The following is a 17,183-nucleotide window of genomic DNA, read 5'->3' on the forward strand; positions in this document are numbered from 1 at the left end:
TACTTCCTGCCGAGCCAGGAGCCAGTAGATATTCCCTCTAACTACCCCCTACACCTCCTCCAGACCCTGGACTCCTACCTTGCAGGCTCAGGGTCTTCAGGCGGAACTCCATCCCATACAGTATGACAAAGCAGTGTGACTGGTCTGTTCGGAAAGCAGGATCCTCTTGGTAGCGATCAAAATCCCGTGAGGTCTTCCCTGGGCGGATCTCCTTGATTTCTCGAATGTCAACTAGGAAGACAGAGAAGAGACCAAGATCAGGCTGGGGTCTCTGAGTCCACACCAAAATGAGGGCAGCCTGGTTTCCTCACTCATTCCCATACTCTCCCTCAGGGAAGAATGACAAAGAGAGACACCCTGTCCAGGGGCAGAGCCAGGAATGCTCACAGTCCCACTAGGTGGTAAAAGAGAGTTGGGCTAAGCCTAAGGACAGGCCTCTACTAAAAGCTGAGCTGTCTGAGGGAGCAGACAGCCCCATCCTGCGTACCTTCCCTTGCTGAGAATGTAGGCAGGTCACTCTGACCTGGAAAAAAGCTGGACTCTAAGAGAGAGAAATGGGGACTAAGGCTGTTCTTCTGTGAGGACCATTTCCTGATACAAAACACACAAACCAAACTGTAAAGTCCCAGGGCAGGGCTAGGAAGACCCAAATTGTCTCAGGATCCATGGGAGAAATGAGGGATCAGGCCCAGGGGACTGATGTACCCCTGAAAAGGCTCACCACCTAAAGACATGCCCAAGCAAGTCTCAGCAAGAGGCCTGGCAGTGGGTATCCAAAGGGATGTTTCCCCATCCTGACTGTCAAAGGGCCTTGGTGCTCCCCTGCCCTGACACAGTACACATCGGGGAAGCACAGGGGCCTGAATGGGAGACAACCTGCCTCAGCCACTAATAAGAGAGATGATGCCAAGTGACTCATTTAACTTCTTCCAGTCTCAGTTTTACCATATATAAGGCCAAGGGCTTGACTGAATTTCTCTAGTAAACAGGGTGGTAGAAAAACATACATGGACTCTGGGATCAGACTGCCTGGACTAGAATCCCAGCTCTACCTCCCACCAGCTGTGTGACCTCAGCACAATGACAAACGCTCTGACCCCACTGTTTCATCTGTTAACACAGGTAACAAGTAACAGTGAGGGTGCTAGTAAGATCAAAAGTCCTAAGAGCCAAAACTGCCCAGCCCTGTATGTGGCACACCGGAGCTCATTCAATGCAAGCTCCCTTCCTCTGCTCCCTCACCAAAGTATGCTTGGGGCACAGGTTCTAGCCCCAGGCCTGGAGAGGGCCCTAGCACTGCGCAGCACAGAGAAGGGCTGCCTCCCACCACACACCCACATGATCGCCCGGTGCTGGCTGCGACCCTGGAGAGGGCAGACTTTCCAAGCCAGATAGAGACGGCTTTAGGGAAGATCTCTTCAAACAGAAGAAGCCTGGCTTACCACCAGAGAGGACTCTCCCTGAGCACTGCCCTGGCACTACAGCCCCTTCAAATGCTCTCAACCCAGACTGGCCCAGAAGATCTGGAGCCCGGAGTAGCTCTAGCACACTATGGTCCACCCCAGTGCCCTCCCAGCTCCAACTGTACACCACTCTGGCTGAATGCCCTAAGGGGTCCAGAACCGGGCCCTCTTCCTCCCCTTCCAGCCACAGGTGTGCCTCATCTATCCCACCTGAAATAGAGGCACTGCTTCTAGCCCCAACCCCAGCTGCTCCCATCACAGCATTACTGGTTCTACCTGGACCTCACTCCCTGCTCCCTTGCCTTCATCAACCCCTTAGGCCTGGTCCTCCTGCTGAAACCCCTGCCCTCACCCCCAAGTCCTCTTTACCCATGAGCCACCCTTCCTAAGTTTTCTGAATCCTTAAAATAACATTGTTCTGATCCTTCCCAAAGTTGCTCACTGAGGAGAACATGCTCCTTCTCTGGCCTTCAAGGCCCTTCTTGGTGGGGCCCAGTGATTTACACCCCCAGCTTCTTCCCTCCCATCTTTTCTGCTCCATCTAAACTCAGCTGGACCAAGCGCAAGAATGGCCAGTGCTTCCTATCACCCATTGCGTCCCAGTCCGTAGGATGGACTGTCTACCTCCCAGGCTCCATCGTCTCCCTCCAAAGACCCAACTTGGAATCCTACAGCAATCACACCCATGACTCCTCGTGGCAATACGTGTGTGTGTGTGACAGAGAGAGAGAGAGAGAGAGAGAGAGAGAGAGAGAGAGAGAGAGAGAGAGAGAGGAGGGAGAGAGAGAACATTCCTCATCTCCCCCTAGGCCAGGCTTGCTGAAGGACTGAATGAACAAATGAAAAAAGCAGGCACACGGGTGGGGGAAGGGGCCACAAAAAGCGGGGGAGGGTTTAGAAACAAGGAGTTACACTCAGGTAGAAACAGGGAGGGTGGGGGGAACTGAGTCACAAAAACCCAGCCTGAGAAGATAGTTGCCAAGGATGGAAGGAGGAGCTGAACAGGGGAAATGCCCAGATCAGAAACTGCAGAATAACCACAAACCCTGCCCTTTGAAACAGAAACCAGCACATTTTTCCGGTGCAGAGCTGCTGTCATTCCCTCCCACACCTCTCACAAAGGCACACAACCTCACACACACAAATGCATCTATGCCAGGGCCTGCATGCTCCACAGCCTGGGCCCTTCCTCTCAGCTGCCCACCTATCACTAGAAGTAGTCCAGGACGTGCCTACTGCTCGGCAGGCAGCTAGAGGGTCAGTTAAAAGCTTGGGGCCAGGCCTCATGGAGCCCTGTGTGGGTGCACGAGCACATGTGCATGCACACGCAAGCACGCACACACACACACACACACTGCCAGCAGGCCCAGGAGAACTTCTGTCCTGTCCTGTGCTCCTGGGCACATTCCCCTGAGACTAGGCTGGAGGCAGAATGGGCTCCTAAGACAAGACCCAGGGAGGCCGAGCAGCTACAGAGCAGCTCCAGGCCAGGTGTCCAAGTCTCCCCAGCTCCCGCTTAGCCACACTTGATCCCTTATACTTCCCCCACATAAGGAAGTGCCAGCCTGGTCCTGATGCCTTCCAAGTGCATCAAGGCAACAGCAGGCTAAAAAGGATGTAACGCCTGGTGAGATGCTCTACTACGTTCTTAAAAGTCATATCCTATGTCACCTCCCAACCCCACTTCCCATCCTCCTGCCTCCCAGACAAACACAGAAAGGGTCTCCTTTCCTAAGAGAGCCAGGACTGGTCCCCCAGGGACTGCCATCAGGCGAGGAGACTCCCTGGGACAGGCATGGCCTCTGCCTTAGTTGGGGGGAGGGGGAGGCCGAGCCACCCCAGCTGTCTGGGTCAGAACTGCAGTAGAACAGGAAGGGCAAGGACAGAGACCCTCCCAGGACCTGGGAGCTTGGAGAGGAGAGGAGAACTACTTGGAAGAGCAGGAGAGTAGCACCCTGCTTCCAGAGACCCATGACCCAGCACTCATCACCCACTCACAACCATGGGAAAACAATGTTCAAGGAACACTGGGGAAAAGAAAAGCAAGGGTACTGAGAGGCCCTCGGTAGGCTGGAAACAAGGAAGTGAGACAGGACGGGGGCAGGATCTCACAACCAGGGGGACTGTGGCCAGGCCAGCCTGCTGCTGTGTGGCACAAGAGAGTGTAGGGCTTTCACCAATGACAAAGGCCCATCTTCCAGCTCACTCCAACCTGAGAGGGCCTGGGGTTCCATCAGCACAATGTGGCCAAGCTCAGCCTGTCCAGAGGCATGGTGTGCTGGAGGACCAGGTTCCTGAGGCCCATGCTTTAGGAATTGCATGAGTATCACCACTCCAAGCATGGCTGTGGTGGACAGTAACAAGATAAAACTATCCCGGGCATTTAATCACCCACACATCCTCACGAAGATATAGAGACTAACCCTTCTCCAGAGAGGCTTTGGGGTAACCTGCACCTGGGCCAGGGACTGGCATCACATGCCAGCTCTGCGGGCTGAGGATCTTCTGATGGCCAGGCTGCCTGGAACTCCGGGCAGAAGCCTGGGGGTCCTGTGGCAATCTGCCTCCTCCCACTCCCTCAGGAAAGCCTGCCCTGACCATCCCCTTCCTGAAGGCTTGCCCACACCTAGCAGAGGAGAACCACACAGGTCTTAAATTGCAGCCCTGGGCAGGCCCTCACTCTTTCGGCCTTGGTTTCCCCATTAGTAAACTGGCAATTCTTCTTACCTCACAGTGTTGCAGTAAGGGCTTTGCCAGGAACCAATGATCCCAGTGAGTCTGAAGGAGCTTTGACCCCTGCCTGCCTATGTGCCTAATGTGTTAACATGGAGTCCAAGGGGCCAGCAGCAGGGGAAACCAATGCAGCCATCTGCCAGGGCTTTGCTGGGAGTGAACCCAGACCTAGGAGAGGTAAAGCTAGGCCGCAGCTGCCTCGGCCAAAGGAAAAGAATACAAGCAGCCATTTCCCTAGCTCAAAAAAGGAGTTCACGGGGATGGGGCACCATGGAGGAGTGGGGCTCCTGGGACCAAAGTTCAGATCAGTGCACGCAGACATGCTCTAAGCCAGGAGCTGCTTCTTGAGCCTGCAGTCCCTGCAGCCACAGCAGCCACAGCACCCCACCTGCACACTCATCAAGAGTCTGAGGCATATGTACCCTATGGTGTGGCATCAGAATGGGAGACAAACAGATCTGAAATCACAAAGATCAATTTTCAAATCCTGTTTCCAAGCGTATAGCTGGGCTTCAGTCTGCTCTCCTCTCTGGCAGACCATGGATAAAATGAAGGTTTTTGTTAGGACAGCCAATTGACCATCACATGCAAACAGACTATGACTTTAAGATATTCACAGAGGAGACTCAACCTTGACCTGCCTTGACCACCCCAACCTTGGATTGATTTTTATGCAGAAGGAAACAGGCTCGTTGCCTGGTGGCAGGGGCCAGCTCTAAGCATTGAGGCAGAATGCCACAAGACTGAATCTGCAAAACCAAAGCTTGCATGACCAGACAAGGAAACCCCCGCCCTTCTCTCATCTTTTGGCCCAGGGACAGACTCCTTGCCACAGAGACTAAAGACCAGCAGTTACTCAATGCTGAATGGCTGGGTCAGGCAGGCTTGAAGAGCAACTGCCTTCTGGACATACCAGTAATGGCAGTCACTTTCCCTTTAAGAGCCTCAGTTTCCTCATCTGAGCCCCAGAACTGATCCCATGCACTTTGAGAGGTGGGTAGCTAGACAAACAACAAAGAGTACTGTTGCTGCTCTCAGGGCCAGCTTAGAACTTGCCTCTGTGGGAAAGTAGGTCCCTAACTCTGGGACAGCACCCAATCTACTGCATGAGGAGAGGAGAGGGTGCCATGAAGGGGACAAGCTAAATGACAGGCAGCCAGTTTGCAGCCTGAGAAGGGGTTGAAGACAATGACCATAGAGGACCTGTCTATGCTAGGCTCTTCTGAGGGAAGAGCTGCTTCCGGTCTTAGAATCCTGCTCCCCAACCCCTCCCAGACATCAGGTGGAGCCACAAGTGCCCCACCAGCCCTCCTCTTGCCCAGTACAGGAACAATAGAGAAGAGAAAGGGTATGGAGGGGAGGGGGAAGGGCGGGGAGGCACCAAACCTTTATCAGGGTATCTTAATGAATATGGCCCAGGAGAACCAGCCAATCCTGATCCATAGCAGATTTCATTCTACCCATGGTAGGCCCTGGGACAGGGAGAAGGGAGCCCAGCATCAAATCCAAGATTCTAAATTAGACCCAAGATTCTTGGTCAAGAACCAGTATCCTAACGTCCCCTGCCCCCAGTGAAGCCACTTTCCAAACAGCCCTACAAAGATAGAGGTCCTCCAAACCTACTGGTCAATTAACCACCCATCGGGCAAGGAGGATGTACAGAGAAGGATCATGAACACCAAACACTGGAAAGGCAGGCAGGAGGCACAGCCCCACCTCTGGGCCTCATTTTTCTCACCTGCAAATTGGGATCACCACTACTGGCCCCTTCTTCATTGGGCTACTATGAGATGTCAATAAGAGACACCAAAGTGATCTCACCAGAAAGAGACAGAAGGACATACTGAAAATTAAACCCCCCAAATGATGAACATATGGCCAAGAACACCAGCACAACAAAAAAAACAGAAGGAAGTGGCCCATATCACAAATTTCTGGATATGAAACATGCTTTCAGTGAAATATTTTTCCTTTTACAAGGCAAGCTAATTGATGAAACTGCAGAAATTATTCATATAGAAATATATTATACACACACACATTTTGCAATTTATAAGAATTACAACTCATGGTAAGTATGAACGTTTTGTTTGTTTGTTTTTCCAAATCCAGAGAGCTTGAAAGAGGTAAGTGAATGTTATCTGGTCAGGTCTGGGGGTTTTCATTACTCCCACCCATGGTATGTGGACTTCCAGATCTCCTCCAGGCCTGTGTGCCTAGCCTGCAGAGGGCGCTGGGGGAAGCTGGGGAAAGTCCAACCCTCCTCCAAACGGGCCAGGTCCAATCAAAGCAGCAAACTGCAAGGACCCCAGCCCATCAGCTCTCAGCCCACAATCCTCCCTCCAAGCTTCTGCACATGCCAGGCCCACCTTCTCTCCATCAGGCCCAATCCAGTGGCATACCCAGTGCTCTGCCACTCTTGTCACACTGTCTAGTGCTTCCAGGTACCGAGGTCACTGGCTGCGAGCTAGCTCCCCAAAGAAGATACTACATTTGGCTCTTTCCATTCCCAAAACCTAGGTCCTAGGAGGACTCAAAATGTTTACAGAGTGCTAAGGAGCAAGAATTAACACATGAGTTAGACTCCAAAGCTCGTTATCTAACAAAGGCAGCAAAGACCAAAGATGCTCCAAGATGGTATCAGGGATGGCTTCCTGGAAGAGGTGGTGCAGTGGGGCAACAGAGGCAGAGGAGCTACAACCAATATGCAAATACAGAAGTTGGTGAGGTTTACTACTGGGATAGAAGAAAGAAGGAGTGGTCACAGTTGGGAAGGAGGGGGGAGACATGGCCCCTGGGGGCCAGTGCTATCTGGAAATACTGGGAAGTCCCTACACAAAGGTTGCTGCAGCTGATGGGAACCACAGGAAGCTAGTGGAGCTCTGAGGAACAGAAAAAGCAGGGCTCCCTCAGCACTCTGCCCTCCTTGGCTCTAAGCCAAGGCCACCAGGAGATTCAGAAGAGCAAGTCCAGAGAGATGGACAATCTCCCCCAGTGGGGCACCTGGTTCATTCAGTACAACATGTGACTCTTGACCTCAGGGTCATAAGTTTTAGCACTGCACTGACTGTAGAGATTACTTAAAAATAAAATCTTTAAAAAAAAAATCTTCCCCCCAAATGCTCTTCCATCATTAGCCCTTCCAAGTACAGCCTGGGGTACACAAATGGGCCATTCCCAGTTGCCCCCACCCCACCCCCTCTTTCATTACCCTCTAAAGAAACTACACATGCAGGGAGAGGGAACACAAATGGAAACACAAATGGAACGGACCCTTCTCTTTCAGAGGATGCCAAGATGGAGGAAGGAAGCCACGAGGGGAAGCAACTGCTCTGTGCCCAATTCCTGGCCCCCTACTTCTGTCACCCCTACACAAGTTCCCGTGCAGCGCCCCAAGGATAGGGCAGGCACTGCAGTCCAGAGCCCCCTTCAGAGGGAGCCAGAGACAAAGACACTCTGCCCCCAGACAGCTGTAACTAGAAGATACAGCTTTCACAGCCTGCAGACCTCCGAAGGGGAAGGATGGAGGTGCCTGGAAGGGAGGCAAGGACAGAACCTAGGCACAGGTGGGAAAAACACCTGACAAAGCTGGAAGCAGGGGGCATGGAATGGGCCAGCAGTCACCACGCTGCTCAAGGCCACTGGAAGGAGAGTTCCCCTCAGATCCCCCAATCCCCTCTGTTCTGAGACTGTGACCTTCCCCCTCTTACTTTCCAACAGAAACAGTCAGAAGCAGCTCCCAGCTCCCACCAGAGAGGAAGTCAAAAGTGGGGATTGGGGGGGGGGGGGGGAGGGGTGGTAGCTATCTACCTCCATTTTACAGACAAGGTTTGAGGCTCGGAAACTTGGGGCCACAGGGTCACTCAACAAAGAAAAGGTGAGGATGGGGCTTATCTCTTCCCATTCCTGTGCAGCAGCTGCTTTCAAACCAGAGTAGCAGGGGAAAGAGGCCACAGCCCCTTCCCAGGGTGTACACAAGGAAACCCTGGTTGAATCTGGGAGTCCAGGATGTACCAGGGCAGAGTTTAGCCTCTGCTTCTGGCTGGGGTTTCATCAGTCACTCCTCCCCAAACACCTGACTGAGAAGGGCAGCCAGGTCTGACTCGGTGTCTGGGCCCTCTCCCACCTTGATAAACAGGAAAAGGCCATTCAGACAGCTGGATGGAGGTCTGCAGGGTCCTCCTACATGGGACCTTGAACCCATATGTACTAACTGCTTCAGGTTACAGCTGTAAAGGATCCTTGCCAGCACATGAATCATCCAAAGTCTAGATTCTAGATGAATCTCCTCTTTGGAGCAATGAGAAAATGGAGGTTCCAAAGGGTCTTATGCTGGTCGCATGGTGGTTCATGGCAGAACTAGGACCCTCTGCATGGCCCATAGCTTTCACACCACCCAGACAGGCAGCCTCTTGCCTATAATGCTAGACTAATCCCATCGATGTCAGAGATGGGAACACCATGCCTAGGCCACAAAGGAAGGAAAGGAAAGGAGGCCCCACCCAGAGAACTCAAAGCTGGGAGAGAGCTGAGCAGTTGCCTATTATGCTTATTCATTCATTCCATCATCTAATCAAACAAGTATTAGACACCTATCTACTCAGTATCAGGGCCTGGGTTGAGTCCTGGGTAAACAAAGATCAATAAGGCACTTGAGTTCCTGCCCTTCAGAAAAGCCCCTGGCTGATGGCGGAAACAGATGTGGAAGCAGATAACTGTAAGGTCGTGCAAAGATGGAACAACAGGGAGATGTCTGTGGTGTTGACAGCACAGAGAAAGTGAGCAGGGCTCTCAGGGACTTCTCAGACTGCTCTGTAGAAGGCAGGTCTGAAGGGCTGATCTGTCTGTGTCAGGCAGAGGGGATCATGGAAGCCAAGGCATCAGTGAAGCAGTTCGGATGTTGGAGGTGGGAGTGGGCATTCAGTTTCATGGAAGAGGGTAAGGGACAGCAGGCCTACACTGGCCTTCAATGCCACAACAGGGGAAAGCTGCACTATGGACAAGGGCTTGCTCCAACTTTCCTATCCAGACCTAAATAACTCCCCAGGCAGCCCATGGGTCAGCCCCCCAAGCAGAGGTCCTGTAAACTCTGACCTGTGCCACCACCACAGGCTGATTCTGTCCAAGTTTTTTTCTAGAGGTCTTGTGTCTGCCAGGCCCCAGCTACAGAAGAAGCTGAGGGCCCAGCAGGGCCAGGTCCCATAACTGTCCAGCACCTCAAAAGTCCAATGAACTGTTCCCCCTAGTATATTCAGGCCACCAGGAGAACCAGAGCACTGAGTTTAAGTCACTTTTCCATCGTCCTCTTTCCTGACCCTCAGAGCAGTCAACAAGGTTGACCACAGCCTGCCTCCTGCTTGGAGCTCTGCCCCTGGCTTCTCCTTCATAACTTCTCCTGAGTTTCCCCCTTCTTCTTGGGCTTCAGGCCTATCCGCATTAAACACTGGCTTTTCTCAAGGCTGAGGCCAAGGTCCTCTCCTCTCCCAATGTTCTACCTTTTCCCAGTTATTGATGCGCAGATTTCAGTTCCTCCTCTTACAGACACCACGGTCCTCACCTCTAAGCTTCAGACCCTTCGGTCCAACTACTACTTGCCATTTCCACGTGCTCACCTCAAAAACAACTCAAAGTAAACCCCTCAAGCCCAAAAACACTCTTCAACATTTCTCTCACCAAAACCCAGGCCTCCTGTCACACCTCATGGGTCAGCTAACAGCATCACCTCCCAACAGATACAAGAACTAGAAACATTGGAACCATTCTTAGCACTTCCTTTTCTCTCAACACCTGCAACCTAATCCTTGGACAAGCCCTACTAGCTTTATTTATTATCACAACAATGTTTACCAAGCACCTAGATGAGTAGGAATCCTATGCGTGTTTTGTCTTCTCCAATGGAGTGTGAGCTCCGTGAGGGCATGGATTGTGCCTGTCAACTTTTAGTCCCCAGGGCCTAGCAGGAAATGGAATGCCTTGGAAGACAAAAAAATCCAGGCCTCCCTCCCCCAAGGAAACAACAGGGGCCTCTGACTGGGGATCCAAACCACAGGGGCTGAGGTGGGAGGGCAGATGGGAGGGGGACAGCAGTGGCCTCCTCTGCGGAGCTCCTTGTGAAGCTCCATGCCAGCCCTGGCTCCCTGCCTCTTTGCTTTCCGTGTTACCACACAAGCCCTATTCCTTCTTGGGGGAAGCGGGGTGGAAGGGAGGTAGGGGGCTAGCCCTTAAACCCCCAGCAGAGTCAACCTTGACCAGGAGGTTGGAAATGTACTAAGTAATGAAAGAAGTCATGAAGGCAAGGCCTGCTCGCCCAGACACCCTCTTCTGAGCACCCCACTAGGCTCTCCTGTTTGAGCCAGCCTCTCCTCAGCATCTGGCCACACTCCCTCTGGGCCATGCCAGACCAAGCCAAGGCACTCTTCTTGTCCTCCTTTTACTTCCTGGGCAGGCAAGGCCTTGAGGCATTTTCTAGCCTCTGACCTCACTCCAAGGTGACGGGAACTCACTGCCTCCCCAGGAAGCCCAGCTAGGGGCTGGTCAACAGGAATGGCTACCTTGGGACCTCCCCCTCCTGATTTTAATTTCCTAGTTCTACCCACTTAAGACGGCTTCTGGCCTCACCTCCCCTAAAGGCTCCTCGCTGCCTCCCACCCCAGCCTGCAGAGTCTCATCCTCCCACTGTGGGCCAGTTCTCAGGCCAGGGACTAGGACATCCTTGTGGAAATGGTTCAGGCACCAGGCATTCTCTGGTCACTGGAGGGGATACTCTCTGTATTTCACTGCTGGTCTCAAGGGGCCCTGAGTAAAGTCCTGGACAAAGTGACATATGTTACCCTTTCTAACCTCCTCAGTGGATATGCTGAGAGCTTCCAAGAAAGGCCAACAGGCACATTATACTCAATTGCTACTTCTTTGGGTAGAGGAAGTGACTAGGGTAGGAAGAGGAAAGTTGCCTCCCAACAAGTGGAGGAAAATTAGCTGGAATTGGGGGAAGTGGTCTGCAGAGCCTCAGAGAATCTATCACCCCCCGCGCCCCACCACTGCCAACCCCACTGCTGAACTCCTGCCCCCAAGCAGGCTGAAAAGCCTTTGGAACCTGTGGCCAGCTCCTCTTCTCCTTCCCAGGGTTAGTCACTCCATGAACTCAGACACACACTCTTGGGCCTGAGGCTAAAGTCACTCAATCCTGTGGGGTTAGAATTTACCCACCACACACCCACACCTTCACAGCCAAAGGCCCAGTGTGGTCAATGCCCTACTCCCCCCACAGACAAGGCCAAGCCAAGGACACTGTGACCTGGGGCCATCCCTTAAACAACCACTTCCCTCAGCTCAGCCATATCTCCAGGTGTCCAAGAAAACAGGAAGCCAACCCCAAAGTGAACGGCCCACCCCTACTGAGTTAGAATTAGATCTCACACAAACAAGTGGTCAAACTTGCTGTGGCCCGGCCCCTCACCAGTCTGGTCAGTGTTCACTGCCAGGGCTTGGAGCTTCCGTCAGACCGCCCACTCTTCACCGTGCCCACGCCTTGCTCCCAGGCACCGCATAGCCTTTGTACAGATTCTCTAACCAATGCTGGCATGCCAGCCAGCAGGAGGAGGGACTCCACCAGGGCAAGATGGGCTGCTACAGAGGAAGCTGACTGTGTCTGGACCCTTGGGTTCAGCCTATAATGCCTTAGGTACAAATTGCCTCTTGCTGGCCCTGGGCTTTCACGGTTTTCTCCATGTTCTAGATTGCAAGCGTCCCAGGATCAAGGACCAAGTCACCTCCTTTACTTGCTTGCTACCCCCAGAGTCCTCTGTGCCAGGCATGGGCTCAGCAAAGGAGATGCCAGTCTTCTGCAGAAGAAAGCCCCACCCATTTATTCTGCATCCTGAGTCTTACTGAAGCCAGGGCCACCCGCCAACACCGGGAAGGGCCCGGAAGGAAGCAGCAGAGCCTATACACAAAGCCTACATGTGGCTATAAAAAGGAGCCCTCCCTGCTTCCCCCAGGATGGGCCCAGTTCCTAGGAGGTGATGAGTGGGGGAGAGAGCTAGTACTTGTGCCTGGGCACACAGCCACTGCAGCCTCTTAAAGGCTAGCCAAGCACCACCTCGAAAGGAACTAGTGTTACAAGGGGGGTGGAGGGGAATGTTAAGAGCTAAGTGAAAATGGTAAGCAGAGACTCTTAGAGTCCCATCTCCTGGGACCCCAGCCCCCTCCAAAGCAACCAACTCCATGTTCTCACTGCCTCTTCCCCCAACCCCAGAGTATTCAAGGAAGACCCATTTCCCACACTTCTTTACCTCTCCTCCTCCTCTCCCTCTCCTGAAGGCTCCCTGTGGAGGTGCCAGCATATCCAGCAAAAGGACTCTAGGAGCATCGGCGAGGAGGCAATGAGAGGCCCTACCTCCGGGAAAACAGCAGGAAGCTATGGCCACAACATCATAGGTTCAGGGGCAGCTCAAGGAGGGCACAGCAGGGAGGTAACAATGAGGCAGTGGCACAGCTATGGTACCTCAACTCTGAACACAAAGGCACCTTACTACAGAGAGCACGGCCACACGGGCAGCAGTCTATCTGCCCCAACAGCAGAGCCACCTGCACCACTGCCCATGCCAAGACACAGAAATGAATTCTTCCCCAGCCTCTGGTCTCCGAAGCCCTCTCCAGCCTGGTTTGCCCAGCGTTCGGGCCCTGCACCAGGAGGCTGACCCAGAGCCACTGAGGCCATTCTCTGAGAACCAGTGGAGCAGCTTGTCATGGTCACACACATATAGTAGAAGTGAAAAATGAGCCTCACTTGTTGTCTGCAACTGAGATCTGGGGTTACTCATTATCAGAACACACTCTCACCTCTCCTGACTGACAGAACAGCCTCTGGTTTCTTTCCTCCACAGCACTCCCCAGGTCCTGCAATTATTTTTTCTGTCTTTCTGGCTGTACCTACCTCGAACTTTACATTTATTACTGGACCCCATGGTGCTTGGCATGTCAGCAAATGCCAGAGCCCAAAGCCAGGGAAGCACGGTGCTGCCTTGCTTGTTCAGTGTGTCACAAGAGCCCAGGAAAGCTGGGGTTTGGGGGTTTTTTATTGTTGTTTTAAGGACAGAGTAGCTATAGTGATAAAACACACTGGCCTAGAGACCTACTACCACTGGGAACAAGGCAGAGTTTGCAGTTCTCACGTCTAGGTTAGCAGGCCTAACACACACCAGCTAGGCAGGCAAATGAAGGAACACCTGGATGAATCTTTGCATTTGAGCTTGTCATCAAGGAGAGGCCCTTCTCAGAGTACCTCAAGCACAGAGCCCCAGGTCCTCATTTCCCTGCAGAGGCTGAGGTGCAGTCATCATCGTGAGCCAGTGACAGCAAGTCAGAGCAGGGCTTTTTTGGCCCCCACCTCACATCACCTGCTATATTCACCCCCAGCCAAGAGTGTGGGAAAGCGTCTGCTGGAGGTGCCATGGCAAGATGAAGGTGGCAGATGATCTAGATGGAGGGTCTACGTCCAGTTTGTCCTCGGCCAGAAGCCTGGGCTGGTCCAACAGCACATCTGGCCAGAGGGCAGAGTGGATCAGATCACTCTGTCCACATTAAAAAACACGTTGGTCCTCCAGAATAGTCTATCTTTTTGTCATTTTCTCAAGAGTGGAAAAATAAACGGAATACTGTAGTGGAAATCAGAGATCCTACACTCTGGTCCCGGCACTGCCACGAACTTGCTGCACCTTACCCTGGCGGCCCTGGTTTCTCATCTATGAGAGAGGGCTAACCATTCTTGCCCTCCATTGATACATGAGCTGTGGCGGCACATAAACAATACCACAGATAAGAAAATGCTCCATAAACTCACTGCACTATTCAAATACCCAATTTTCCTCATTCTCCAGTCCTCCATGCACAAACTCAGAAAAGGAACAAAGAAAACAAGCAGGAAACAGATCTGTAGCCCAGGCTTTCAGAACAGCCACCAGTGGCCATGCTTGGTGGTGGAAAGAACTTGAGCTCTGTAGTTAGCTAAGGCGAAAGAATACTAAACAAATACTTATTAAGTGCCCACAAGTGCCAAATGCTATGCAGGGCACTTTCACATAAAATCTCCTACTCTCATATGCAACTTTATTTGACTATTGCTAATATACAGCTCTATGAGGAAGTGACTTTTACAGCTGAAAATCAGTTTCAGATAGGTTAAAGTAACTTACCCAAGGTCACAGGAAGAGCTGAGACTCGAACCCAAATCTGACTTGAGCCACAAATCTTCAGTCATATGGAGCCCAATTACCAATGGCTGCTCAAGGCCACTCAACACCCTTGGCTCTGCCTAGAGTCTTGTCATCTGTTCCCTTATTGTTCTCAAAGAGTTCCCTCTAGGGAAGCACAGGCACCATGCTTCTCCGAACAGAGCACTCTACACGGAGCACCAGCACATTCCCTTCTTCCTTTGTCACCCCCATTTCTCCCAGGACTCTCCTCAAAGTTGCCACTGACTTCTCCAGTTCTAAGGAAATAGAGAGGGGGCAAAAAGTCTCCTATCCCCTAATATCAGACCTTTGTGACATTAGGCCTCACTTCCTCCCTCTGACTTATTCATCTCTGACCTCTTTGAAGCCATATAAGAGGAAAAAGCACAAAATGGGAAGAGAGGCCATGACTTAACAAAGACTGACAAGAACAGTGACAGCAGAGGCAGAGACAGGCCCTATTATATTCAGGTGGTAGCATTAAAGCACTTCCAGAAAACACGGGTCTCCAATCAATGTGCTCAGATAGTATTTCTCTGGACTAGGCACACAGAAATAGGCCAATATGATACCAAGGCAGCTGCTTTCAGCCAACTACCCTGTCACCTTGCAAAAGTTGGCAGCAGGAAAGAGCCCTAACAACATCAGGGCTGCTGAGAGCTTGGAGAGAGAAAATGGGTAGGCCCCCTGGTCTCCAAACCAAAGGGGTTGGTGGCCAGGCACCACACCCTCAATACAATAGGTACATTAGCTGTCTTCCACTACTGGGTCCTCCTGGGGAACTTAATCCTCATCTTCCTCCTTGTCAGAACGCCCACTGTGCCACACTCCATGTGAAACACTTCATGAAGACTCTCCTCAAATGTTCACAATATCCTTACGAGACAAGTGCAGCTTATTCCTATAACCCTCTTTTGTAGACAAGGACCCCAGAGAGAAAGTCACAAGCTCAAAGTCACAGAGCAAGTTACTTACACAGCCTAAGTAGTGTGAGTTCAGAACCCAAATGCTAAATTATAAACTACTATGCTCCACTAGCTCATCCCTCCAGACCCCCTCCCGTCCACCACTGCTGTATCCCTGCCTTGCCTCAGCAAGGAAGTCTTGCCCCCACTCATCAGCTCTCTCCTGAAAAGTGCAGCAGCTCCACTGGTTTCCCTCAACTTCTCCCAGATAAAATGCAAGACAGCCCTGCTTCAGCCTCTACTGATAGGCACGGCCTATAAGACGGAGCGTAACCTATGACCATGGCACCCTGTGGCTGTCCCGGAACTGCTCCCCACCACCCCCAGCCTTACCTCTACCACACTAAATGCATACCCGACCCCCACATAAGGATCCCCAGTGCCTCAGCGTGGGCACAGGCAAGTTCTTCAATCAGTCAAGGCTCAGCTCACCGGTCACCTCCTCTGGGAAGTGTTCCCTGGCTCTCTCCTCTCAACCCCAGCTCACTTAGCCGAGCTCTTGGTATAGACCTTTATTATGGTACACAGGATACACGGTTATAATTACATGTTCCCAGTTCTGTCTCTTCTGAGAGTGTGGGAGTTCCTCAATGGCACAGTCCATGTGTTATTCACCTTTAGTGCCTAGCACGGGCAAAGAGGAGGTGTTCAAACATTTATTGAATAAATGCTCCTCATTCTAAGAGGCTACACAAAACAAGGTTAGTGGCCAAGATCTCTAACCAGTGACTCAAGCCTATGCATCTGTGTATGTACGTATATATGTACGTACGTATATGTACGTACATGTACACGTACGTGTACACACACACATTACACACACACACACACACAGAGTCTTAAAGTCAGATCTGACTGATTCTAGCCACAAACCTCTAGTTACTGTGGCTCAATTACCATTGGCTGCTCACGCCCATTCCTTACTCTTGTCTCTGCCTAGAATCTTGTCACCTATTACTATCCTTTTCTCAAAGATGTCCCCCCAGGGAAGCATGGGCGCCATGTACAAAACACTCTACAAGGTGCACAAGAACATTCCCCCTCCTCTTATCGCACCACCACGTCTCCTAGGGCTCTCCTCAGCTGAAGGTCTTGCGGGGGTGGGGGGGCCCAATGCTGGGTATGCTCAGCTTCTCCAGTCATCTGTGAAGCAGGCCCTTTCCTACATTCACAGGAAAGAGAGAGCCCCAGCTAAAAAGGGGGCCTGGCAGAGCTGGTCTGGAAACCCACACGTCAGGGCAAGCGTGGGGTGCTAAGGAAACACTAAGAGGTCTGACTTCCCCTGGAAAAACTACAGTCAGACAGGAAACACACAGGCAGGGATGGCTAGCTCTGGAGATCCGGACATGTGTTCTTGCCCATCTCTCACTGGGAGCAATCAGCCAGCACAAAGAAAACCCCCATGACACCCAGCCTGCCCACCTCAGGTGCCTTGGGCCCAGCCATCAGAGCAGGCCTTGTGGTCTGTCTCCCTGCCAGCCTGACAGCCACAGAGGTCAAGTCCAAGATAACTGGTCCCAATATCACCTCCTCTCTGAGCCTCACTGCCTAGTCTGGGCGGTTTACTCTCTGCTGCCACCATACTGACCCCTCCCTCCCTACCCCGGCCAACTCCCATCAAAGGTACCACTAGGAATTATCATTGTCTGTTTTAGTTTCCCTGAGAGCAAGGACCTGTTTTCATTTACCATCTAAGGGGCCTAGCATCTAGAAGGGTAGGCAAGAATCAAAGACGAAAGCCTGAGGCTCCAAAAGTTCCATAGAAGAGCATGGCTGTCATTCAGAGCCCT

At 52.1% G+C, this 17,183-nt stretch overlaps 1 protein-coding gene across 4 annotated transcripts in view; it reads right to left on the minus strand.

Annotated features, from left to right (window-relative positions):
* PLCG1 (phospholipase C gamma 1) overlaps positions 1-17,183 on the minus strand; it is a 36,971-nt gene that overhangs the window by 15,506 nt on the left and 4,282 nt on the right. For 3 of the 4 annotated variants that reach the window (XM_053199949.1, XM_027070093.2, XM_027070094.2), the window contains exon 3: positions 79-231. In XM_053199949.1, coding sequence (XP_053055924.1) covers positions 79-231 — 153 coding nt within the window. Of the gene's footprint in view, positions 1-78; positions 232-4,618; positions 4,655-17,183 lie in introns of all 4 variants that reach the window. The other variant, XM_053199950.1, reaches the window with a different exon arrangement.

The sequence above is a fragment of the Acinonyx jubatus genome, chromosome A3, assembly GCF_027475565.1.
Source record: "Acinonyx jubatus isolate Ajub_Pintada_27869175 chromosome A3, VMU_Ajub_asm_v1.0, whole genome shotgun sequence".
NCBI classification, from domain to species: domain Eukaryota; kingdom Metazoa; phylum Chordata; class Mammalia; order Carnivora; family Felidae; genus Acinonyx; species Acinonyx jubatus.